Genomic DNA, 26,375 nt, shown 5'->3' with positions numbered 1-26,375 from the left:
TTTTATTTCTCTATTGTCCATTTTTTGGTAACATGGATTCGTTGTCTTCGAACCAGCATATGTCTATTAAAATCTCGATGCGTGACAAAAAATAAAATGTACGTGTCATTATGCACATTATCCTAACTTAGATAACTGTAACGTTTCTCTTTCTTATTCCAATATTTTTAATAGTAGAACTAATTTTTCATTTGAAAAAATGCATTTGTTTATTTGATATCTCTTCTTCGTGAAACATGCAGATAAATCTTACGCCAGTTGCAGCACGCACGAGTGCACACACGTTAGTTGGCTTGAGTGTGGAGTGGGACTGTCTTGCGTTAAGTACGCAAGCGCAGTCATATTAAGAGAACATCCGGTAAAGACCAGCGATCCAATGCGGAAGTTTTTATACAATTACTGCATTTACTAGTTTTGGTGTTGATCAGCTTGAAGGGTTTGACATCTTTCTAAAGCCGTAGCTTCCATTGATCGTCACTGGCCTCACTACTAGCGTACAGAGTAAAGAGATGATAACTGTGCTTACCTGAAGAATCGTTGAGTTTACTCAACATGGCTGCTTGTATTGCAGCTGATTCTGCTGTTTTTGTTGATTTTGTTTCGCGGAATTATGTCGAGTGAAGATCGCAGACTAACTTCAAGGTAAGATATTACAACGTGGGCATATACGTTTAAGTATGTAGCTTAACAGACTATGTAGAGAGGCAGAGGCTTGTCAAAATTGATGTCCTCATGAAATTACAAGAAAAAAAAACGTTTAATATAAGCTGTCTAACTAATCTATTTTGTTTTGCGTATTACCCAATTCAATTTTAACATATGTGATGTGCATGTTGTAACAAATTTTCTATATAGTAACAGATATACACTCTATAACATTTACTATGTGTTTTGTCAAAGGTGCCAGCACAGCCTTCTTTACAGCTTTACACAATTCTGTGCCATAAACTTTTCAGCTTATTGGCCAATCATTCTTAAAGTCTACTGGCCTGAATCAGGATGGACTAGTCTGAATAAAAATCCTATTAATACTGGACATTTTCTCCTATTGCATAAAAATTTGTATTAACAAGAAAAAATTAGATTGCTTCCTCTTGTTTCCAGTATAATCACCAGTTTTTCTGTATTCCACTCAATTCGAGGAGGTCTTTTAATATAATAATCAAATTTTATTCAGCAAGTTGGATCTACAAAGAATGATAAATTCATTGAGAATGAGCCTATAGAGAGTTGTTAGGCTAGCTTATTCCTGTTGACACCATCTGTCTACATAGATCGATCCAATTCTGAAGAGACTCTCACTGACTACTGTCAGCTTAACTAAATGTCATGCTTCTTATTGTTTCCAATGTACTTGTATAATCACCAACTTTTCTGTATTCTACTCAGTGCCAGGAGTGCCATTCAGTTAAGCTGACTGCACTCAGTGAGAGTCCCCGCAGAGTTGGATCGGTCTATGTAGACTGATTGTGTCTATGGGAATGAGCCCAAAGAAGTGACATAAGACCACTTACATCTGGGACTTATCTGGTAGATAATTCTTGTTAATAGCAGATATAAGGTGTGTGGTAGTATAACGGCTAATCTGAGGTCCCATCACATCACATATAGACTGCTAAATAACAAATATAGTATGGTTAATTGGTAATCCATTTTTGTTTGGAGTGGGGTTTTCAAGAGAAATATATGAAAACAGTCTGTCAGGGTGAACAGACAAATCAGCCAGCAGATAAATCAAAATAAATTAATGTCTATCTGTAATAAATGAAGCTCTTTTAAGAAAATTATGTTAAATTGCATTACATTACATCTGTGAATATCTTCTATTTGAACAAGAAAACCTGCTTTAACCCTAAGCTATTTTAGCATGAATAAGGGTTCAAAATATGAATATGCCAGGGTAAATCTCGGAATACATTAACACAAATTTAATTGCTTTGAGTCATCATCTGTTTGGTATTATATAAATGTTAAAGTACACGCTTCTTGTTTTCAATTAGTGCAAGTAATCTGTACATATCTTAAAAAGAAATGTAATATATTAGTAAGAAATAAATGTTTCTATTTGAATTCAAGGGAGATCTATTATGTGCAATAAGTTTGCTGTGTTATGTTTTATGGTAGCTTTGTCAAGCAGTGAGATCTAAAATCCTTTATGAATTCACATGAAAACCACCCTACCCTGCAAATCTAACAGATATGGTGGGCATTAGGAACTGTTGCAAGAACTTGGATATTTTCTTCAATGTCCAGACAGCTATTGATTTATAGATATAATAAATATGTGAATTCTTACAGTCCATTATCTAATTTTTTGGTTAAATTATACATTTCAAAAAGCATGTCAGATTTTGTTTTGTTTTTACATGTAAACTTTTCAAAACATTAATTTGTGTCACTTTTGGATAAACTCTTTCCTAATTGTAATCACTGCTCTATTACCAAACAGTTATGAATGAATAAATACCTGTATTGTGGATTATTGGTCTAGTATGTAAATACTGTAAGTGGACAAATTGGTGCCTGGATTAAAAGTTTCTTTTCATCTTACTTAATGGGTCAACATTTAAGCATTAATTTATGAATGAATAAGTATTCCTCTGGTCTTGTTAAATGTGATATATTTTAGAAATGCATAAAAGATTTGCACTCAGGAAAAAAAATCAACAAACCTTCAATTTAAACTCTCAAAAATGTCTGACTCTGTACAAATCTAAAGATGATTTCCTCCAAACAAAAGAAAGAGGGACCCTAATTGTTATTGTATGTGTGCATTCCTGTACATTTTAAGACTCACAGGATTAAAAAAAATTGTCATTTGATTTAAGCTGACTGAACTTTAACAGATATTTTTAGTTTTTTTTTTTTTTTTTTTTTTTTTTTTGTGTGTGTGTGTGTGTGTGTGTGTGTGTGTGTGTGTGTGTGTGTGTGTGTGTGTGTGTGTGTGTGTGTGGAAATGGTGGTCCTGGAGCAGGTGTGTCTAGAACTAGGTCAAAGACATCCAGGGTATCCCTCTGTTTCATCTTGTGTAATAAATATATATTGCATCACACATAATAATCAAGGTTAAGCAGTATTTATATATGCTCTGGGTTTCTTGGTTAGTCATTATCCAGGGCCCTTTTTCAGCAATTGGTAAAACAATTCCAAACTAATCATAACATATCATGTCGGTAGTTAATAAAAAGAAACACAATAGAAAAGGATGGAATACCCTTCATCTCAGAGAGCAGACCAATGCACTCTCTGGCCTTATGGACATTCTTTTATGCCTTTTGCTTATGGACACTTAGGCTCCATTCAGAATAGATGATCCAAGTACTAACTGATCCGCTGACTGAATATGGTCGATCGCACTTCGAAAGAGATGCTGCTGATTCTCAATGGTCTCCCGCCTCCACACACGCTAGTGCTGCAGAGGTCTAGCAATTATAGCTCATAGCCAAGATTTAATCCGTTTAATGGCACATGTAGAAGCGAGGAGACCATCAAGAAGCAGCGGCATCTCTTTTGAAGTGTGGTCGGCCATATTTAGTCAGCAGTTGGTTAGTACTCGGATCATTTATTCGGAATGGACCTTACAGCAGGTTTAGATGGAAGAATCCAGGCCATGGCTCAGACAAGGTGCTTTGAACAGAAAGCCTTTTGACACCATCTTTTTGCAGAGACTTCATCTCCAATGAGGAGGTACAAAAATTGACAAATTTATATAGGGCCTTATAAAGCCCTACTGGCTGTAGCAAGATGGGGTGGTACAGGCACGCTACAATGTCTTTAGGGCTTACCAGGACAGTCCTTTGGGTTTGGTATGAATAGCAAGGAAGAGAAGTTGACAGAAAAAAAAGATGGGAAAACAACATTCCGGAGTGGACAGCCATGAAGCTGTGTGCAGCCATTAGGCAGCTGAGAGAAGAGAGGGATGGAAGAAGCAGGTCATCTGTGGTGGCCCCAGCAGTCCAACAGACAATGGAGTGGATCCACATCCTAGTTAATAAGAACATATATATAGAAATTGTCCACTATCATGTTTGAACAATTAGTATCTATGTATGATGGGAATTTTGAGACACTGATATGATTTGATAAGATTCAGTTGTACAAAACACTTCTTTTCTTCATTAGTCATTTTTTCTTCCATAGTCCCTGGATTCAAAGAAAATTATAATTTTTTCTCTGTTTAAGAATCAAGAGTCAAATACAAAAAAAATCATGGCAAAATATATGGTCTGAGAATGAGTTTAATTTGCTGACATCTGTAGATGACAGTGCTTCCTTATCTTCTGAAATGACTGACATTGCAACAGATTATATTATTGAGAGTAATCAATTTATGATGGTTGTCTATTAATTGATGAGTAGTCTAGATCATGTACCACAGCTATACCTGGGTACATCTTACCTTAGCAATTTTAGCCAAAAGGTAAACATTTTCATTTTTGGCCAAGGGAAGACAAAATATTTTGCTATTTTAAGCCAAGTTTAACATTGAATTAGTTCTAAAATTTAATTGAATCGAAAGAAATTTTAACCTTGAGTGAGCCAAGTAAAGTATAGAATGGTGTGTTCAGACAGAATGACCTGGATCATTTTAGGTCATAAAACACCACCAGACAGACAATTCTGAACGTGCAAATAATTTTCTAGTTCAGACCCAGTGGAATCTCTTTTATCCCCTCAACATACAGCAGCACTCCGCTTGATTAAGTATTATAATGTCTGCTTAATTAGTAGTCAATTAGGAGCTGCTGCTGGCTTTTACTTCTTTTAATTATTAAATTGCTGGCAAAGTACTCTTGTCCCCATCTTTGAATTCACCTTATGTGAACAGACTCTCTTTTTCCTTCTTGCACCTAGGGAATGCATTGTTAGTAAACATAAATCTTTCCAGACTTAAAGAATGAAGTAAAGCACAAATTCTTGGCATCAGCGCTGTGGATTCCTTACTTTTACGGTGGCACATTCCATAGAAAATGTTTATTTTTATACCATAAACCTGGTCTATGTAAATCACCTTCTTAAAATACCTAGTTGCACATTCTTTCCTAAAATTTCTCTAAAGAATGTTTCAAGTCCTCAGTGTACACTACCTCACCATGTTTTGAGAACATAAAGTAGTTATAGATATTTTTGTGCTTGGTTTCTTTTTTTAGAAAAAAAAATTCTGTCAGGAAGGGGACTATTTGTGCATATTTTATTAAAATAATGATGCACACCTAGATGAAATAGGGCTTTAGGTTTTCACCATCTGGTGGCAGTGGTGTCATTTATTGATACATGGTATTTGCTATTAGTGATCACTCACTTTTTCTTTTTCTGAATCTTTTCAGTTGTCAACTTCAGAATGAGTATACTGTCTCCTATAGCTGTTAGTGGTAGTGAGCAGAGTATCTATAACTTTGAATCGGAGGATAATTCTGCAAAATGGAAGAGCCTTTTGGTGGCAGCACTACAGAAGGTAAAACAATATCCTTGTTTTTGTTTTGCTTTGTTTTTTGTTTTATCTCATTAGTATAAGAAATATGTGGATAGCTCACAGTTTGAATTCTTATTTTACTGTGAAAAGAAACCACAGTTCGAGAAAATTGACTTATGTAAGTTTCTAGGTCATAATTATCAACAGATTCTACTGTCATTATGATTTGTGTCTGTTGTTATAGATATTTAGACAAATTCATATGGATGAATTAGTTAATGTGAATAAGATCTTGTTGCTGACAGCCTTCAAACATTCAAAATTTTCAGATAGTCACACTCATATACCTTAAATGTATTATATTAATTGAGAAACTGATTTGTTTCTTGTCTTTTGTTAGGTGCAGCATCAAGTGCACCCTTCTCTAAGCTGCCGAGAGGATGCTTTGGAATATATCGAAACATTGATTTTCCAACTCCTTGGCATGCTCTGTTCCTGCCAGCCGCATAACGTACAAGAAGTGGAGGATCGTGTGCAGAAGACGTTCCCTCATCCAATTGATAAATGGGCCGTCAGCGATGCACAAAATGCGCTGGAAAAGGGGAAGAAGAAGTCCCCGTTGGTTTTACCTGTCGATAAAATTCACCCGTTGCTTATCAGGGTAAGGAAGTGAGACAGCTTGAATGTTGCTAAGTTTTTCAGATATTTATAACATTGGTTTAAAGACAGGTGTAGCAGTTTTCAAGGCCTGTCATACATGCTTTGCTGGCCATGTTTGCAGCATTACAACTGAGGACAAAAATAAGGTGGCTGTATCAAGCATGGCAAGAGAGTTAGTGAAGAAAGATAGTTTAGTGTGAAAAAGTTGCCATAAAAATAGTTGGATTGTATTGTAAAGGATAGTACAAAATAAAACCCCTACAAGTGTTTGAATGTACTAGTAGTTTTTTCTATAGCAGGAAGTGAGCAGGTGCCATATTAAAAGTTTGTCTAAGAAAATCTTATGCATCTGAAAATTAACTTTGGATCAAAAATTAGGGGAAAAAAAGGCTAAACACAAAATAAACTTCATAGCACCATTTGAATTTAAGAAGCATGGTATTTAATTAGTGCCTTTGGAAAATTGATCACCCCCTCAATGCCTAAAATTCACTATTAGCTGCAGAGACCTGTCATATGCTCTACTACATATGTGGTATATCACTATAAGCTACCAGGGAAAAATGATCTTGACCTGGGGGGAGACCTGCTCACGTAAAACTGATGAATGGTTTTCTGATATCTTTTTGAAGGGGAAAATTCTGTGTAAAAATCCAAATATGTGAAAGTGTCTGAGGCCTTAATGTCTAGAGCAAATTTTTTGTTGAAGTATGTTTTCATCCAACATTGAAATAACTCTTTTTATTTAAGAATTTTAGTGATTATAAAAAAAAGAATATGTTTAAAAAATGTCTGAAATGATTTTGCTGATTGAACACCTTCCATACCCCCCCCAATAATTGTCCCTCCTTCTGCCGATATATTTCCCAGTAATTTTACATTGCTAGAAAAAATAATAGCAACACTAAACTTTAACCAGGTGGACCCTCTGTAAGGTATCTATGCACCCATAGAATAGATGATGCCGAAGTATTGTTGGAACTCTGGATTTACCGGAGTTTCTTTCATTTAGTTTTATTCTCAGTTTTCTCTGTCTACTGCCACCACATTATCACCAAATATAGTTTGATACATGAACACACTGTAACCGCATCCTGCTTTTCTGAGTCTTCTTGGTTTCCAGCTAGTATTTCTTGTTTTAAAGGTCATTCAAAGCATTTCATTCTGTTCGATTCATTTTTAACGGCCACAATCCCTTTTTTTAATCTTTGATATTTATACAGGATTTTGAAATTATATCTTGCTTTCATTATTCCTTTTTAAATCAAACAAAAATTGGCTTGGTATGTTTCAATTTGAATAATGATTCAACTTGATTTGGATTAATGAGGTTACAAAATGGTCTGGTAACAAAATTTAAAAAATCATTAATCCTATGCTTTTTAACTGATTTTCATCATGGATGTCTTTTTGTATCAAATGACATATTTAAAACTTCTAAAGGCTTTTTAAAAGAGCAGGACATAAAAGTTATAACTGGTTTGACATAACACATAACAAGCACATAAACAAATGCATAAAAGATAGGATTATTTTACTGCTTGAGGGAAAATCTTATTTATAAAGATGCTACCATAACAGGTGTGATGTACTTTTTTTTCACTTTTGACATTTAAACCAGCATCTACAGTTCCTTTTTATACAGTACACAGGTCATGGCTACATATTTGTTTTTGTACTTGTTGTGTTGAATTGGACAATCAATGAGGGAAATTCAATTTGAACCATATTAAGGGAATTTAGAGACGAGGAAATTGACTTCCTCATATATTTATTGGATGCAAAAACTGAAAAACAAATTACTCACTTGAGGATGGGAGTGTTTATGGGCAGTTTCTTTTTGTATGAACTGATTCATGGATGATGTCTTTTTTAGTTCTTTAAATAATTTTAAGTCTACAAGTTTTCAGGCAAAAGAAAGCCAGCTAGAACAGACACACGAAAATCAAGTGCTTTATTTAATAACACAAAATAGATATAGCTTTTATAGGATTATATACTTGTTAGATGAAGCCATAATTATTTTTTTGTTTTAATCCTATACTATTAGTGATATTTAAATAGAACTTATTCTTTTTCTTAGCTTGTATTTTACTTATGTTTAACAAAGACATATGCAATCTTAGTATAGGATTTACTCCCATATGATATTTTTGTTAAAATCATCACACAGTTACAGTTTTATTTCAGTTTCAGTTTTGTTTGGTCTTTTTGACTAATTTGATAAACCATAGTTTAATTGGAGAGGCCATTAATGTTATTGGACACCCTAAAGCATGAGAGTTAGATTTTCTGATATTTTTTCTGGCAAAAGATACAAGTTAATTCAGTGAACACCCTGTTTCAATCATGTCTCATGATCATGTTTTATGACTAAAAATGTGCTGGACTGGGATAAAAACTAGAAGTCCCATGATCAAACATTTCTTCGGTCTTTTTTTTTTTCAACCCATTGTACTGGTGTATCAGGTAGTTTTTTTTTCCATTTAATTAGTATAATTAATATTCTGAATTGTTTATCATTACCAGGAGGTGTTGGGATACAAGGTGGATTTCCAAGTGTCTTTGTATGTTGTGGCAGTCCTGGAGTACATTGCTGCTGACATACTGAAGGTAAATTCTTTTTTGTGTCCTTTGATTCAAATTATTTAAAAGTATTGTTATTCATGCATGACTAGATTGTAATTTGGTATTTTGGATTTATTTTTTAGTCTTTTATTGACAGCCATAGTCTGGCCAATATAGTGATCATTTTTGTCATCACTGGAAATGGTGCTGTCATTGTGCACTATTTGCACTGTATCCATGATAAAAGGGGAAACTGCATCTTGTATTTTTCTGAATATTTCAAGAATGGTTAACAGATACTTGTTTCATCTCAGTTACAATAGTTTTTGTTTTTATAGTATGCAGGATGAGGCTCTTATTTGATATTTTTCATGTTTTTATTATTAGTATCATTATCAGTTTTGATTTTTGTATGGCTGTCCATTTGACAGCTTTGTTGCCATGTTATTTTTGTTGAAAGTAAATACAATTATTGTATTGGATAAAGCAGTCAAGGCAAAAATGCAATCAACAACAAAGAAAGAGAAAATTATTTCAAGAAAGACCAGATGTGAATTTTTTCTTTATAAATGATCTTGGTTATTACAGCTGGTAAGTGATTAGGTAAAGAAACTGAAGCATCAAAAGGTCAGGTATGACATAAAAAGATTAAAATGATCTGATGATTTTTGAAAATACCAAATGTTGAAAACTTTTTCTTAATGTATGACTTTTATTTTTTCAGCTGGCGGGCAATTATGTTAAAAATATCAAGCATCAGGAGATCACATGCCAGGACATTAAGGTGGCCATGTGTGCAGACAAGGTCAGTGTGCCCCTCCCTTGCTCGCGCGCACGCACGCACGCACAGACACACACACGCACACAGAATACTTATCATACACTCGCACACACTGAAGTGCCTGCATGCAAAAATCCACTTAAAATATGCCTTTTGGTAAATATCTTTTGGTAAATTTTTTATTGAAACCTGTAACAATCAACTGTTCTAGTTATATTTATTGGTTTAGGTTTTATTGTTAAAGTATAATGTGATTTTATCTATGTAGGTGCTGATGGACATGTTCTTTCAAGATGATGAGGTGTCTCTAACAGTAGAAGAGGAGCCAGTAAGACGGGATTCCCTCACATATGAAGAAATTGTCAAAGATTTGGTGCTAGAAGAAACCCAATACTTAAGGGAGTTGGACATGATAATCAAAGTGTTTAGAGCACCCTTTGCAAACCTGTTTCCCAAGAGCAAGGTGAGTAGTTCATAAATCCCTTTTTAGTTTTGTAATTGTCTGTGCTTCTAAGAAAGTTGAGTCTTTATCTACCTAGACAGTAAATTACTATAAGTTATTTGTTAGTGTTTTTGTCGTTATTTATGTTTTCAAATTATATTGTACCAAAAGTTGAAAGTATTGAATTATCTTAATTTGTGACGCAATCCATCATGAATGATGAAACTGAGAAATTTTTTTCCTACATTTTTTTCATTTTTTTACAGGATCTTGAGGTGATATTCAGCAATGTTCTAGATATTCGCAACTTGACATCCAAGTTGTTGAGCTCCCTGGAGGACACAGTGGAGATGACAGATGAAAACACACCTCCGCTTATAGGTGGATGTTTTGAAGAAATTGCTGAAGTAAGTTTATTAATTGATAAATTTATTTATTTATTCATTTATGAAGAAATTTTTGCACAGACAGATATGAATCCTAATTCAAATTGTATGAATTAGTTTAAGTATTTTAATAGAATATCAGCCAAAGTATTTGAATGCATAGTAAATGATGAGCAGTCTGCTCAAAGTGAGGATATGACAGTATGTATACTGAAGTGTTTTTACAACATTACACAAAATTTTAGAAAAGAAAATACTGACTCCAAATTAGATAAAAGTTTAAAATGGAAATTACCATTATTTTTCAGTTGATTAGTATTCTGTCAATATTATCCATTATAGTTAAATATAAATCGTTACCAAAGAGACTAAACTTGTTTCCTGCCAGTCATGTATGATTTTTTAACCCTTTTTTAAAGGGTCTTGACCACATATCTGACTCAGCTTATTGCACAAGAGGCATTGAAAAACCTATTTAATGCCATTATTATTATTATTATTATTATTATTATTTGATTGTTTTAGGGTGCTGAATTTGAAGTGTATGGAAAGTACACAGAAGACATGATGAAGCCCCATGCTAGGGACAGATTGAATACTTTGTTACAAAGAAAAGATGTTAGCCTTACATTTCAGGTACGCATGAAATCATTTAATACTGCCTTCAATTGGTACAATCAGTTGTTTGTGTAAAATTTGTGAGTGTATTTTTGATGTCATATATTATATTTTCAAATTTGCCACACAATGGAGTAGATGATTTAAGTTTTATCACTGTTTACTTGAAGGCATTTTTCAAAGATCATACACTGGTCATCAAATATGCAAATTTCCATGTGCCCTTGTCTTAACAAGTATTCACAAGTACTCTGCTATACATGTACATTTTATCTTTAATTTCCAGACTGCTGGCCAGGGATTTGTTGAGGCTGTGAAATATGTGCTGCCCAAGCTGCTGCTGGGTCCTATTTATCATTTTCTACATTATTTTGAGTCTATAAAGGTAAGGATGATTTAAATGAGTACTGACTGAGGTGTCTTTATCTTTTTATTTATTGCTGGAGAAAGTCGCACACCGTTGTATTACATGGCTACTTAGCAATGGAAAAGAATAAGATGGTCCGTTGCCACGGGATGTAACATTAAAATGCACAAAGAAAGTTGCAAAAAAGTAAAAGCTGTTGATTAAAACTTCAGTTTTAACATGCACTGAATTATTTTCACTATTATATAGGCACTGAAGGATGCTAGTATAGATGAAGAGGACAAACAGAGTCTAGAGGAAGCAGAAAGTATGCTGTTACCTCTAAAAACCGAAGTTGAGAAAAAATCTGCAGGACTGTTGGCAAAGAGAAAACCAGGGTAAGTCTTTATATAAAGGAGATGTGAGAAAAGATTGAGTTTATTTTAAGGAGATGTGAGAAAAGATTGAGTAGTTTATCTTATTATGCTACTTGTTTATCTGGAGTCAAATGTGTCACCTGTAAGAATATTTTTAGTTAAGCACAATTTGTCAGCGTTCTTATTTATGGGAGCACTTTGCATCTTAATTCAAAAGTACAGAATACCTTTAATATCAGGCTCACAGGTTGTTTACAGATTTAAAGGTCGAGAGCAGAAAATCTGAGAGGTCTATTATTATATTTCAGGGAGTCAACTTTTCGCCTTCATGGCCAATTAGGCAGACAAGCAACCCTTCACAAAATCAATGAGTTACAGAAACAGATAGATGGTTGGGAGGGAAAGGCCATAAGACAGAGCTGTAATGAGTTTGTCATGGGTAAGAATGTTGTTGTTAATTTTACCATGGTAGCATATTTATGTTTGTTTTTTTAATATTTATTGTGCCAATTTGTAAAAAAAACTTGCATTCCAGTGCATTGGACATAAGCCATCTTCTTTTCAACAAAAAGACTAAAACATCCAAGTACATATATTTTCTTTCATTTTTCTTTTAAATTAGAAGTACTAAAGGTCTTAAAATTTGACAAACATTTAACATGCCAGCTGGAGCTTAAGGTTTTTAAGATAAAATAGTTTATGTTAGAAGTTGGAAAACAAAAGCAGAATGCATATGTTCTTTACAGTAAGTGATTTTTTATTGGAAATCGCAGTCTCATTGTATAATGTGAAATATCATGTAACTTCAACTTTAAACTAGAAGAATACCTTGATATACCATCATGTGACTTGAACACACCACAGGATCTTTTTGGTAGTGTGTCATGCAATATCTGTGAATTTCTTCTTCAGAGGGGGTGCTACTCAAGCAAACAGGCAGGAACCTACGAGAGCGCCAGGCGTTCCTCTTTGATGGTCTCATTATCTTGTGTAAACAAAACCTCCGTAGATCTTCAGTCACCATAGGTCCTGCAGTGGAGTTTAGGCTGAAAGAGAAGTTCTATATGAGGAAGGTGGATGTGATCGACCATGAGGATGCTGAAGGTAGTGGCGTGGGATGTTTTTATCTGGGCATTTTTTATGTCATGGGTACATAGTGACCAAATTGATTACTGAATATCCAGAAAGTGACATTTGATTACCAGTTTTAAGACACAAGTTAAGTTATGACAAGATAGCACAAAAATCGGTGTTTATTTATTTATTTATTTATTTATTTATTTATTTATTTATTTGTTATTTATTTACTTATTTATCAAATCAGTTGTCATCAGTTTGTACAAAATTTTTCGTCTATGACTTATGAAACTCCTCAAAGTTCTTTGGAATTTGCTTGAAAAGCAGCCTTAAGGTTTCATCAAAACGAAAACTGTCATTTCAGATTTGAAGAACGCATTTGAGCTCCAGGTGCGTGATCATCCCAGTGTCACACTAGTTGCCAAAACTTATGAAGAGAAATGTAACTGGATGGCAGCTCTAATAGCACTGCATACCAGAAGGTAGGATATACATATATCATACAGTTGTAGACTAGGTTAGAGGGAACAAGCAATTCTTTTGTCCCCATATGACTAACTATTTCTTGGGACTGATAATTTTCCTATAACCCCAAAACTATAGCAAAGTCGGGACAAAAGCAAGATTTATTTGTTCAAAAATTTCTACATGGATTAATCAGTCAATGTATATATGATTATGTACAGTTAGACACACATAGGCGCACAAATCTTGCATTCCTGTATTGGCCATACGCCATTGATATTTGACAGCTTGTCTGTGTTTAAGAAAATCTGCCCCACCCTGTGATACTTATGAAAGAGGCATGTACTTTAAAGGTGTAATGTGCTCGGTATGATTAATGTATTTATTTGAAGATGAGCCCCAAAGTACCAGCTGTTTGTTTCACATTTGGTTTTTCACTCCCTATTTTTGCAAGTCTTTTGTCCATATTGTGACCATTTGGTAGTGTTGTTCTGTTTTTTTTGTGTGTGTGGGAATATTTTGTATTGACGTGTCATATTTTCTTGATTTTCAGTATGTTAGACAGAAAGTTGGACAGTATTTTAGTTGAAGAAGAAAAGAATGCTCCTCTCAGACTGCCATCAAAGGAAGAATACAGGTGGGCTTATTTTATTTATGAACTAGTGGAAAAATAACATACACAAATATATAATATGATATTTAAAATGGAAAACTTTTTCAACAAAACACTTTTAAGCTAAGGTATTAAAAAATGTTGGTAATTTGGAACTGTTACTGATCCATATTTATCACACGGGGGGCGTCTCAATAGTCCAAAGGTTCGTTGGTCCAAAGGTTCATTGGTCTGGAAAATGGTAACATTTTCATCGTTTTTTTTTTTTAATTAAAGGTTTATAGGTCCGAAGGTTCTATAGTGAACATTCATACCAATGAACCTTAGGACTATTGAACCTTCGGGTCGTCGCTATGGCCCCATCACACCATTTGTTTAAAGTCTGCATAATTCAGGGGCGGATCTAGAGATATTTTCTGACAGTTTTACAAATTATCTTTGTTACCATCCTCCATTTTTGACCGTCTTCCGACAGCAAAAAATAGATTCCTGTCAATGTAAACTTGAAAATCTTGAAAGTCTTCCAGAAGACCCAGAAGACGGCCTAAATCTGCCCCTGTAATTGTTTTATGAACAGTTGTTGATCTGTTTCACATTTGAATGGACAAGAAAGTCATTTTATATACCTCTTTTAAGGTTTGGAGATGAAGATACTCCTGAAAATATTGTCTTTGAACAGAACTTAAAGTATGAAGGAGAAAGTCCACTCATAAAAGGAGGAACTCTTTTAAAATTAGTAGAAAGACTGACCTACCATATGTACAGATATGCTGATCCAAAGTTTGTTCGGACTTTTTTGACCACTTTCCGGTCATTTTGTACTCCACAAGAACTTTTGGACTTGTTAATAGAAAGATATCCTTTGAAAAATTTATTGTATTAGTTTGTTTGTATGTACCTACAATTATCTTTAAATGACAAGTGTACATTAATGATGTCATTAATGTTTTTATGATTAATTATCATTGTGTGATTGACTTGTGTGGTTTGTTATTTAAAATGAAAAAAAAGCTACACAATCTTTTTCAATTGATGTAAATACCTTCCAAAGATATCTGTTGCGTTTCCATATTTTCTCTTCCATTATTCATGGTGCCAGAGATGTGTTTAGTTGTAAGAATATAAAAGCCTTAACTCAGTAGCACATTTAATATACCTGAGCCATTACCTGTGGATCCTGTGAAAGAACTGGACGACTTGGCATACAGGGAAGAAATCAAACGATTTCGGAAAGAGTTTGTTAAACCAATTCAGTTTAGGTAAGTTGATTGGTTTTATGGATATGTTATGAAAGTTATTTTTATATCAAGTGAGGTAGATTGTGAAAAAAATATGTGACAATGAAAATTTGGCTCAAGATTTTAATATAGGAAATGGTCAAATTTATACTGTCAGAAGTTCAATTTGGAATATTTTTTAACAGAAGTGTGATATGTGTAATCTGTCAAAATGGGTTATGTGTACACTTTCTTCATTTCTCAGTCATTTAGATTAAACCATCTATATAAAAGATTTGTGTTTCTATGAAAAAGACTTTTCATTGATTTCTGCATATCATTATACCTTTTTACAGAACATAGTGGCAGTTTTATTTTCAGTGTTATATGAATCACAGTGTCAATATGATATTCAGTAGGCTTCATGTTGAGTTATACGAAGATTTGAGTTAAGGAAACATTAATAAGTTTCAGCTAATATTTAAAAAAAACTTCATTCCACAGATTAAGATTAAAAAAACCAAAAATCATAAAGTGATGAATTATTTGGAGTCCACTCTATCTCTAATATTTTATCTTCTGCTTAACATTTTAATAACTATTACTACTATTTTCAGAGTACTTAATGTACTAAGGCACTGGGTCAACAACCATTTCTATGACTTTGAGAGAGATTCAGATTTACAGGACAAGTTGAAGGAGTTCCTGGATACAGTGAAAGGCAAAGCCATGAGGAAGTGGGTAGAGTCCATTACTAAGATCATACAGAGAAGGGTAAGTGACCACAGGAATTCAAGTGGAATTTTTTTCAATTTAATTAAATTTGTGATAAATATTCATATTTAATTTGTAAGAATTTAAATTCAGATCAGAAATGCACTAATCTATATGTTTAACCATTTTGTTTGAGCTGCTGTAGGATTCTAGATATATTTGTACATATTTATTTATATATCTATTATATATATTATTTATGTATTTATACATTTTAAAAAATATACTAACAGAAAAAAAAGATGCAAATATAGCATAGTGCCTCAAGAGACACTATATTGTGTAAAAATGCATATATAGTGGTTTCACAAAGAAAGAGGGAATTCAGTAAGTGGTTGGGTATCTTTGTCTTGGACTAGTTGTATGTTTTGTTTGCCTGCAGCAGGAAATCCCTGGTGGAGAGAAGCCGGAAGTGGTCCTAAGTGTGACCCCACCTCAGATTGAGTGGTATGCAGCCCGCACACCTGATGAGTACAATCTCATGACAGTAAGTGTGTCTGTTAGAGGACAATCTGTCTCCCTCCCTCTCTCCCTCTCTCTCTCTCTCTCTCTTTGCTGTACCCTTTAAGTATGCCATAAGACTTCACTGCTTTCTTTTTTATTTTATTTATTTGACTGTTTCTCCATTAGAAACTTTTCTTTGATGGTTTATTGGCTTATCAATATATGTTAATCAATGCCCCCTACAATCCTTTTTTGTACTTTTTTCTTTTGCCTTTTGCGCTTTCTAAAGTGTCATTTATTTTAACTAATGTGATTTTGTCTGTAATTAAATAAATAATGATGTCAGTCAGTCAGTCACATGATATTCACTTTTTAGTCATAAATTATGGGTGTGAGAGCTGTCTGCAACTTCTGAGACATGTTTTGTTGATATATATTTTCAAGCTGAATTTACATTTGATAACAGATTTCTTTAATCTGTAATATTTGTAACATTTACAACAGTATTTGTACATTAGATATGTGAGTTTATTCATAATATTGTTCTAGCTTCATCCAATAGAGATAGCAAGGCAGGTGACATTGTTGGAATTTGATCTGTACCGAGCAGTGAAACCTTCAGAGCTTGTAGGCAGTGTGTGGATAAAAAAAGAAAAGAACCAGACATCTCCAAATCTGCTTAAAATGATTCATCACTCCACCATGGTAAGCTGGAATTTAGAAGTCAAAAGATAACACAATACCATTACATGTTGATATGGAACACAGGAATGTAACATATTTTATTATAAATATTCATGTTGCTATGATCGAAGAAGGTTATATGAAATAGCGTTCCCATGTTGTTAAAGCCCAGTTTGTCCTGTTGATGACTGATTCGAGTGGTGACACACAATTCTTTGAATTCTTTTCATAAAGAATATATAATATAATATAAATAAATAATTAGATAAATTGAAGTGACATAAATTGAATTTTAGACTAAGCATTTTTTTAATCCACAGTATACCTGAGTTTCAGAGGTCACTGAAAACTCACCACATCAGCATGTTGATAACATAGATGTGGATTTTCAGCAACCACTGAATTCCAACGTAATATGAATATATGTGTGACTCAAATGCCTGAATTAAACAAGCAGCTAATACTGTAATTTTCATTTCTCAATTTCAGTTCACATTCTGGCTGGAGCGATGTATAATTGAGGCTGATAACTTTGAGGAGAGAATTGCTGTGATGTCCAGAACCTTGGAAATCCTGCTGGTCTTTCAAGAGTTAAATAACTTCAACGGGATGTTGGAAGTTGTCAGCGCTCTCCACTCAGCTCCTGTGTACAGACTAGAGCACACGTTTATTGTGAGTAGTGTATAATACAGAGGAATTTCTGTTCTCCATTTTATCATCATTTGTGGTTCTTTCTGGGGAGGTGGGAAAGGTTAAAATTTTTCCACTTTACTTGCTTGATATCTTGTCCATTTTGAGTAATATATGATCCTGTTGAAGAGCTGAATGGCAAACACAATATATTCCTTGATTGATACTGGGCCAATAAAAGCTGCTTTTATTTCTGCTTACCCCACATGAGATTTTACAATTTACTCATTGACAAGATGGTTTAAAAAACAATAATCCACCTGTTTAAATTTTAAAAAATAGTAATTAGAATTTGTCTGATTGATTTAAGAATATTTTCCTTGGTTTTACTTATGTAACTATTCTTCTTCTACACAGTTTATATTTGCTTTGTTTGCAGGAGTTGCCCCATAAACTCTTAAAAGCATTTGATGAAGCCAAAGAGCTCAACTCTGACCACTTTAAAAAATACATCGAAAAGTTAAGATCCATAAATCCACCATGTGTTCCATTTCTGGGTAAGGCTTCAGCTTTCATTTAATTTGTTTTAGGATTTCTTATGACCTATTATTCCTTTTATGTTTTGGTAGCATGTATCATAGAAATATCACAACTTTTAAATACTTGAATCACTGTTCATATCATTTTGGTTAAAATACCTGATTATCATGCAACAGAATGTATTTATATAAAGATAATAATTAATGTCCATTGTTTGACAAAAATTCATGAAATAAACTTTTTAACAGAAACCTGATGGATCTGATTGTTTTAAAGATTAACATTTGGAATTCTTATTTTAATTGCTCCTTGTTTCAGGAATGTACCTGACAAATATTTTATACACAGAAGAAGGGAATCCAGATTTCTTAGTTAACCGTGGCCCAGGCTTGATAAACTTCAGTAAAAGAAGGAAAGTGGCCGAGATATGTGGAGAAATCCAGCAGTACCAAAACCAGCCATATTGTTTGATACCAGAACCCAGCATTAGGGTGAGTAAAGGATTCATATTGTGTTTAAAGATATGCAGTGCACATTATACCTTTATATAACACAAAAAGTAAAAAAAAAATATCCTGAAGTTTTAATAATAGCCATGGTATACTCTTATCTATAGATCAGAGAATAAAACAATGATATATAATGTATTTTATGTTCTAATTGCAGCAATTCTTTGAGAACCTGAATCCTTTAGAGGACATGACTGAGAAGGAGTTCAATGACTATCTGTACAACAAGTCTCTGGAACTAGAACCCAGACATGCCAAAGGACCGACAAAACATGTAAAAAAAAATTGCAATAACGAACATTTAATATAGTGACTAATTTGATTAAGCAAAACTTCTTATCCATGGCAGCTGACACCAGTAATTGACCTCTGTAGGGATGGATTTATTGAAAGAGTATTAGATGTTGGGTTCAGACAACCTGTCAGGGATTAGTGCCATTGTTATTGGAATTAATGTTAAACTTTTGTAGAAAAGGTTCTTATTTTTCTCAGTTAAGACAAAAAAATTGTATGGTAATAATCTGCTTATCCTTTCAGCCAAGGAAAAATGGGTACCCTTTAAAATCTCCCGGTATCAAGCCTTCCTCTGGTCGTGATTCAGTCCTGAAACCCTCCTCCATTCGTGACCGTCATGGCACACTGCCCAAAAGTCTTCACGAAGGCAGAGCATTTAGTTTTGCGAGGCTCCAAGAGGAGGATATTGACCTCCCTGGCAGTCAGTGTGGTACCCCATCTACCCCCAGCACCCCCCTCACACCCCCTGCAGTGAGTCAGGGTAATGTCAGTGACAGTGATTCCAGTGTGTTTGCTCAAGTTCTCATAGGCCCAGGTAAGATTTTTTTATTAAAGTGTTTTTTCAATATTAGCATTTCTTTACAGAAATGACCAGATCAATGCCACTCTTGGCCGCAGAAGCCATGACATTTCTATTCGATGCAGCTTCTATGTGGATTTCTTTACTGCTTCAATGAAACAATGCTTTAATGATTCTTTAATTAGAACCAATAGAGATATGAATTGCTTGAATTTTATTTTTATTTTAGGAGAAGGCATCCAAGGAAACAATGAGCCACCTGAGGTCCCTCCAATTCCTCCTCCTCTTCCTCCTAGACGGAGAGATCACTCCTCCTCCTCGGAGCCCCCAAGCAGTGTTCCTCCAGTCCCTCCTCGCCCTGACCAACCCCCGCCACCACTTCCACCACGAAGAACCACAGATCCCAATATGAGGACTCATAGTGCTTATGCTCTGCAGCATTTTTATCATGGAGACATTATTTCACACGCAGGTTCCACCTCGTCATTATTCACGAGGCGGAACTCTGACAGAGAGACTTCTTCATCCTCATCATCGTCTGCTTTTGTAAACGGGGATTCAGAGCCCAACTCTGTACCAGCTTTACCGCCAAAAACTTATAAAACCCTGCAGAGAAATCAGAGCAGCTAGTACTACAAGGAGTAATGATTTGCCAAATAGTAATATGAGAGGTGGGTGATCACTCATTATATGGAGTCGATAGTCAATTGATAATCATAATCAGAGCTCTAAGTCCGCCAGTGCCATGGGATGATACAATGGCTCATTGCTTTCAGCTCTCTAGTAGGTTCCAATGAGAGCAGAAGAAATGGAATTCTAAGAAATTGAAAGTTTTTTATAATTATTTGGAAACCTGAAGAATCCATCACAGAGTTCAATGACAGCAGGAGTTAAGCACAGAAATTCTAGGAGACTGGATGAATTCCTGGAATGCAGAATGGATGTAGAGTACTTGCAAGAAGTGAAGATAACTTCTAGGAAAGCAGGTAAACTCCCAAGAAAGTAGAAGCAAACAAAACTGAACTTCAAGGAAAGTAACAGCATCCACAATGAAAGCAGAAGTTTATTTCCTGTGAAATTCTCCACAAGCAGAGGTTTTTGTATTTCAGCTCTTGGAAAAATGTTTTGCAAGGAGTTTCTGAAATGGAATTCTTCGCGTTTCAAGAATGAACTGAATGTTGTTTTTCACTTTCGTCAGACTATAGTCACATTCCCGATACCAGGATTGTTGTTGTTCTGGCGTGCTACTTCAGCCTACTTAATTGTTCTTCTTAAGCCTTGAAAAGGCAGCTGTGTCTAATTGTCATGTCTGTGTCTTTCATATGGAAACAATATTAGCGCAAAGATAACATGGGAAGAATACAAGCGCAAAGATTACATGTAAAAGTATATGGGCAAGTTGAAAATATACATGTGCAAATTAAGGGAGACAAAACAGGTACTTTTCACTGTTGGCGACTGTGAAGAAATAGTGGTATATTTTTATAATTTTTTCAACATCATTGAATGATATTGGGATGCTGTTTTTTCTTTGTGCAATCAGATATGATGGAATTTTTCTCTGCCACACATGGTGCACATTGATGGGGTTAACCACACCTTCTGTTATGGTGTGGGTGCAAATCTTTCAGAGAAGTGGAGAGTAAGGGCTTGTTTTGAATGGTGCAAAATTATTGTGACCCCCCCCCCCCCCCTCCCATCTCCTCGTGTCACCCCAATGCCAGTCCCAAACTGATGTTGCAAACTGCCATTTTTTTGTACCCTGAGTAGAGAACTCTCACATCTACTACTCCACCCCCTCTACTCCACCATTGCATCTTACCAGGTGTGCTTCATTATACAAATATCATTCAAATTTGAAATTTGAATTTTTTTCTGTGGAATACCTTCTTTAAATTTTGCAACCATTTCTAAGGCTATTTTCAATAACATTTTTATGGATCTTTTTAGTTTGAAGACTGAGATATAAGTGAAGGTAAATTATCAGTAAAAACTGATCTTTTTGTGCATTTATTATATACAAATGTTATTTATGAAAAACAGAAACTGTAATGTGCGCACGTGTGCAAACACATGCACACAAACACCTTTTATATTGGTGAGTCAATCAGGTGGCCTTACGATATTTGTCTTAAATATTCCCAAAGGAAGTTCCACAACCAAGTTACTGAGACAAAGATGTCCAGCAGGTCACTATTAAAGCAATCAGTCATAAAACTTTCATTTGTTTTTATTGTTATGCATCATACACATTTGCCACAGTACATCATGCTGTAGAAATCCGAGTATCAGTAACTGTTACAATTCCATGCTCGTGCTTTGATTTTTTCCCAGTTGCTAAAATAAATAATTTTGGCTATAGAAAATGATAACGATTATTTATGTTGGTCATCATTTGTTGAAAATTTAGTTATTTGGTCTGAACAAAATATATGATACAGTAAGCTTAATAATTGCTTTGACAATACACTTGAATCTTTTTAATTTCAAGAAGAAAATTGTGCAGTTTATTACATTTAGAAAATTGTAAGAATTTCCATATTTACCATCATTTCTGTACGATATTGCTTTCCTCACAAGGCTAATTCAATTTCTTGATGCATTGAAATATATTTCTAAGAACTTAATTTTTGTGATACTTTTATACATTGGCAGTTGCTAAGAGAGGAGACACTGTGGAAGCTTTTCAAAGTAAACTCGGCCAAAAAAGTTCTGAAACATTGTTATTTTGAATAATTATAAGATAACCATATAAATTGAAATAAAGTGAATATTTTAACCAAATATTGATGGATAATGCACCCACCATTCATTTTTTATGTACACTGAAGATTTTCCCATTACATTACAAAGTTTTTTAATTCAAAAACAATTGCATGTTTCGGACCTTTTTTTGGTCGAGTGTTGAATTAAAACTGTTCCATATGTCTAAAAAATGAGCAGAAATTACAGCAGATCATGGAAAATCTACATAAATGCATATGGCTTGTTAAGGTTTTCCAGTCTTCCCATATGGTGGCTCATGTTGACTTGTTGGGAATATTTTCTACTTTTTAGAATCAAGTTTTTACTGATAATACATTTCAAACTAACACAGGTAGATTGGTAAAGAAACTGTTGTCTATTTCACAACATTTGTCTCTGTGATTATGTTACATGTGTTTTTGGTTAGGAAGATTCTGTTTTACAGCATCTCAGTCAAGATGGCTGCATTGTTATCTCATTTTAAAAATCACGTCAAATATGACAAAATAAGCATGCCTGCTATGGGCATGACATCTACCACTCCAACTGCCCAGTCAGTGTCCTTATATCTGTATATTTAAGAGAATTGCTAGGTATGTCATCCCTCTTTCCCTTATATCCCCTGTCATATTACTCTGGGTTATTCAGAGGGCAATAAATTGGTGGCCATATGATGATGCTTCCTTGTCCAATTGTTATTATCATTGTTAATAACCAAGCATGCCCGCCACATGTTGATTATTGTGAAAATTCAATAAAATATTAAAATGAAATTTCTTTTTTTATTTCTGTATTGAATATGAACATTTGGCTGGAACCTGGTGCTTTGTTTTGAAAAAGCCTAAAAAACACCCAAGACTTGATCTTTTTTTTAGTAATTGAGCCGTGAGATTTTTAATGCATTTCACGTGTATTACCTTTAGTGAATTACGATCACAAATTGGCTGACGCATGGCTGATAAAAGCTTTTTGTGATCGATTATCTTGGAGGAAATTTCACTGTAGCGGTGATTAGGCACGTGTAAATATATCCCAATGATATCATAATCTCTACTGCAGCTACAGACTCATTTTTTTTATTTCAAAACATCTTTTGTATATGTTTGCGCTGCGTGCTTAGGATGACAACTCTTCAAAGGACGCTGTAAAATCCGGGTAGGGATCAATGGTGTTTTTTTTTTTTTTTTAATTCCAGTATTCTAGAATTTCTTTTCCTATTTATACCTCCTTTATACCTCCTACATTTTTGTAAGTAGAAAGTAACGTACGTTAAAACAAGGTTTTAAAAAATATCCTCTATCTTTCCTGTCTGCGTCATGAAACCAATTGTCCGTCATGATATCATCATGGTGAAACCAAGCCTTGAATCGATGTAATTTCCATTAGAGACTCGTTTTCTAAGTCGCGTTCAGACTAGTATTAAAGGTAAACGTTTTGGGTTCGAAATGTCCGGCCAAATGATCAAATTTATTCAAAGCTTAACGTCCAAAGCGCACAGGGAAACTCCGCGGCTCCTCATTCAGTGGACTGTCTAGGTTACTTTCTGGTCAGCTGAAACCCTCTGGTTCCATTTCTGTCGTCTGGTGGTGGGTTTTACGACCTAAATGGGTTTGGCTTTGAAACAATGTGATTGTGGAGAAACTCACGCGAAAAAAATTGTTTAAAAGACCACATCTGACAGATGATTGCGTTGGCACTATCGGTTCCACACTTAATGATGTTTTATTTAGCAATTTTGTGGAATAATTGAAGTACTCGAAATCTATCTTCATTTTGAACAGTGAAACCTGGTAGTCTTTCCGTGAATCATCTTCATAAGTACAAAAACTTTTCAGCAGATATTATATTGGCCAGAGCCACACTAGAAAGAGCACCATGTTTATTCACAGGAGATCTGTCTTTCGTTGTATCTGCCTCTTCTTGGCTGTTTACTTTTCAGGATCAGATTCTTTTGATTTCGACAGGTTGAGACGATTTACAGATTATGAAAAGTTTATGAGCGATGCAGGTTTTTACCCGACTTTGACAGACGGAGAGATAGAGCCTTTCTGTGAAAATAGACCATTGGCGAGGTTTAATTTTGCCTGTAAGTTATGCAGCTGCGGGTCCAGAAGTCGGCCCAAGAACCACTTTTGCTCTTCACGGACATGTATACAAGGTATGTATTCCATTGCTTTGATTCTCAGACAAATCACTGGCATGATTCTGTTTTTTTGTTTAGGCAAATCTCGTGCTTCTTTTTTTTACAATATGTGAATAACTAGCTCGAATAGCATGCTTTATTCTCCTCAAAAATGTAGTTGGCGATAACTCGACCGAAATTTCATTTATTTCAATACTTTTCCCGTAGGGGGAATACTTTTAGTTTTGCATTCCATTTCTAATTCAATTTCATAGAAACATCCTTATGTTCATTTTATCACTGACAAGTATATGTATATATGTATATTAGATAAAGACCCCAAGAACCACTTTTGCTCTTCACGGACATGTATACAAGATCTTTACGCCTTTAACAAGAGTTCGTGTCAAAAATTGTAGATTGATGTCAAAAACTTCGCCTTATGCTTAAATTCGTATCTATAACATTAAAAAAATAGGCTCATTACTAATCGTAAGTCCAACCTTACCGTAAAAACCAAATATACTTTCTGTAAATATTTTCAACCACCACTTTTTCGAGATTAAGAATTTTAAAAAAGTTAATTAAGAGTTTTTTATTCGACTAGGGAAGTCGGTTAAATTGGATGAAATTGTTGTTTGTTTGTTTTTGACAGTTGACTGTGGCCGGCATGATGCTGACGAAGTATGGAAAGAAGGGGGGTTAACGTGTTCCTGCACAGAGAGAGGTTACGCAGATGGCTGGACGACCTTGAAACCCCACTGTGACTAACGGGCCACACCCAAATGACCGGAAAGTCTTCAACTCTCCCACATTTGAGCAAGTGAAAACGCGCAAATCGACAAAAACAGTCAAACTTATTTTTCCAAATCGCCGCGCAGAAGTCAGATTGACGGATATAATTGAAGAAGTGGGCAACAAGACTCTAGGATTTCCAAACAGCTTTATTCCCACTGCCTAAATTCTCCCTCTCTACCCACCACCTGTCCTATTTATATCTCCCTGTACGTTCATATCTAATTGCAATATGACCTTATAATAAATCTTTTTTTCTGGATTTAGTCTAGGCGCGCGTCCTAGGGGGCGTGGGACATGTTAAGGGGCGCCACCGCGTTCCTTACATAATATTGACAATATTAATTAGAACCAAGGACTAACACACTAACCTTGGCTGAATAGTCTATAAACCTACTGTGTCATTCGTTTTCTGTTGTGTCCGGGTATATAATAAAGTTTCTGTTTTTATACGTATTGTGTACTGTATACCTGTTCTCTGTTGTGATGTTCAATATCTGATATAAAATTATATAAAACGCTGTTATTCAAAGGGGGAATCGCCTCCCGCCTTTTTTTTTTGCAAGATAAGGCATCAGAAAACTGACTCAATTTACGTCAGACAATGCTGAAGTTTCTCAATATCCGTGCATTTGACAAATAATAAATAAATAAATAAATAAATAAATAAATAAATAAATAACATAGCATGACATTGAAGATAAAAATGGAATAAAAGATCAGCCAATGATGTATATGATGCATTTGACACGCATGTTGAACACATTTTTCACCATAAAAATGCCCCTACCCCCAAGACAAAACAGTTGCATTCAGAAAACGAAACCTGTATAGAACTTTCGTCTATGCAAGTCTTTAAAGTCCGTTTAATCTTCCGTAGGACTTATATTATAATGCTGTTCACTTCTTTCAATATTACCTGCAATGTGCAAAATAATTCTTCTTTTAGAATATTTCTAAAATGTGTGGCGACTGTGCGAAATATAATTGTATAAAATGTGCCATGCCTTATTTTGTTTTATATCCCTCCTATCGCATAAAAACCAATGCTCTTTATGGCTTTTTAAATTAGATTGAGTATGCTTTTAAATCTGACGTATCAATTTACGTAAGTTGGAAGCGTAATCCAATTGTCCTTCCTCGCGTGAATCCGAAAGTTGATAATTTCTCATCATTTATGCGGGAATATCAATTCTGGTCAACAAAATGACAAAAGCTCATTGAACCTATTTAATGTGTTTTTGATATACCTAAACGAATTTAGAACTTCACTACTTTTTGCCACATTTTTATGTAGACCTAGGACCCACCAATCATGGGTCCTAGTGTAGACTAAAATTTACATTGTCCTTAAT

At 34.6% G+C, this 26,375-nt stretch overlaps 1 protein-coding gene across 2 annotated transcripts; it reads left to right on the top strand.

Annotated features, from left to right (window-relative positions):
- Positions 1 to 328: 328 nt before the first annotated feature.
- On the top strand, positions 329 to 22,876 carry LOC106161320 (son of sevenless homolog 2-like). Of its 2 annotated transcripts, none has more exons than XM_087004739.1 (25): positions 329 to 642; positions 5,328 to 5,455; positions 5,814 to 6,074; positions 8,603 to 8,686; positions 9,366 to 9,446; positions 9,691 to 9,885; positions 10,131 to 10,271; positions 10,776 to 10,886; positions 11,155 to 11,253; positions 11,485 to 11,612; positions 11,900 to 12,030; positions 12,504 to 12,695; positions 13,033 to 13,150; positions 13,687 to 13,770; positions 14,383 to 14,603; positions 14,894 to 15,005; positions 15,581 to 15,737; positions 16,123 to 16,224; positions 16,731 to 16,886; positions 17,355 to 17,537; positions 17,935 to 18,052; positions 18,354 to 18,526; positions 18,702 to 18,818; positions 19,082 to 19,373; positions 19,588 to 22,876. In XM_087004739.1, exons 2-25 carry the CDS (start codon positions 5,342 to 5,344, stop codon positions 19,986 to 19,988), a joined length of 3,771 nt encoding a protein of 1,256 aa, XP_086860865.1. In that variant the 5' UTR covers positions 329 to 642; positions 5,328 to 5,341; the 3' UTR covers positions 19,989 to 22,876. The 2 variants fall into 2 exon arrangements, with proteins under 2 accessions (XP_086860865.1, XP_086860864.1); XM_087004738.1 differs by having other exon boundaries at positions 16,120 to 16,224.
- The last annotated feature ends 3,499 nt before the right edge of the window (positions 22,877 to 26,375 follow it).

Source organism: Lingula anatina, chromosome 2, assembly GCF_051362555.1.
Source record: "Lingula anatina isolate TDL-2025a chromosome 2, LinAna3.0, whole genome shotgun sequence".
Lineage (NCBI taxonomy): Eukaryota > Metazoa > Brachiopoda > Lingulata > Lingulida > Lingulidae > Lingula > Lingula anatina.
The sequence above is the reverse complement of the archived record's forward strand: the minus strand, read 5'-3'. Positions and strand labels throughout refer to the sequence as shown.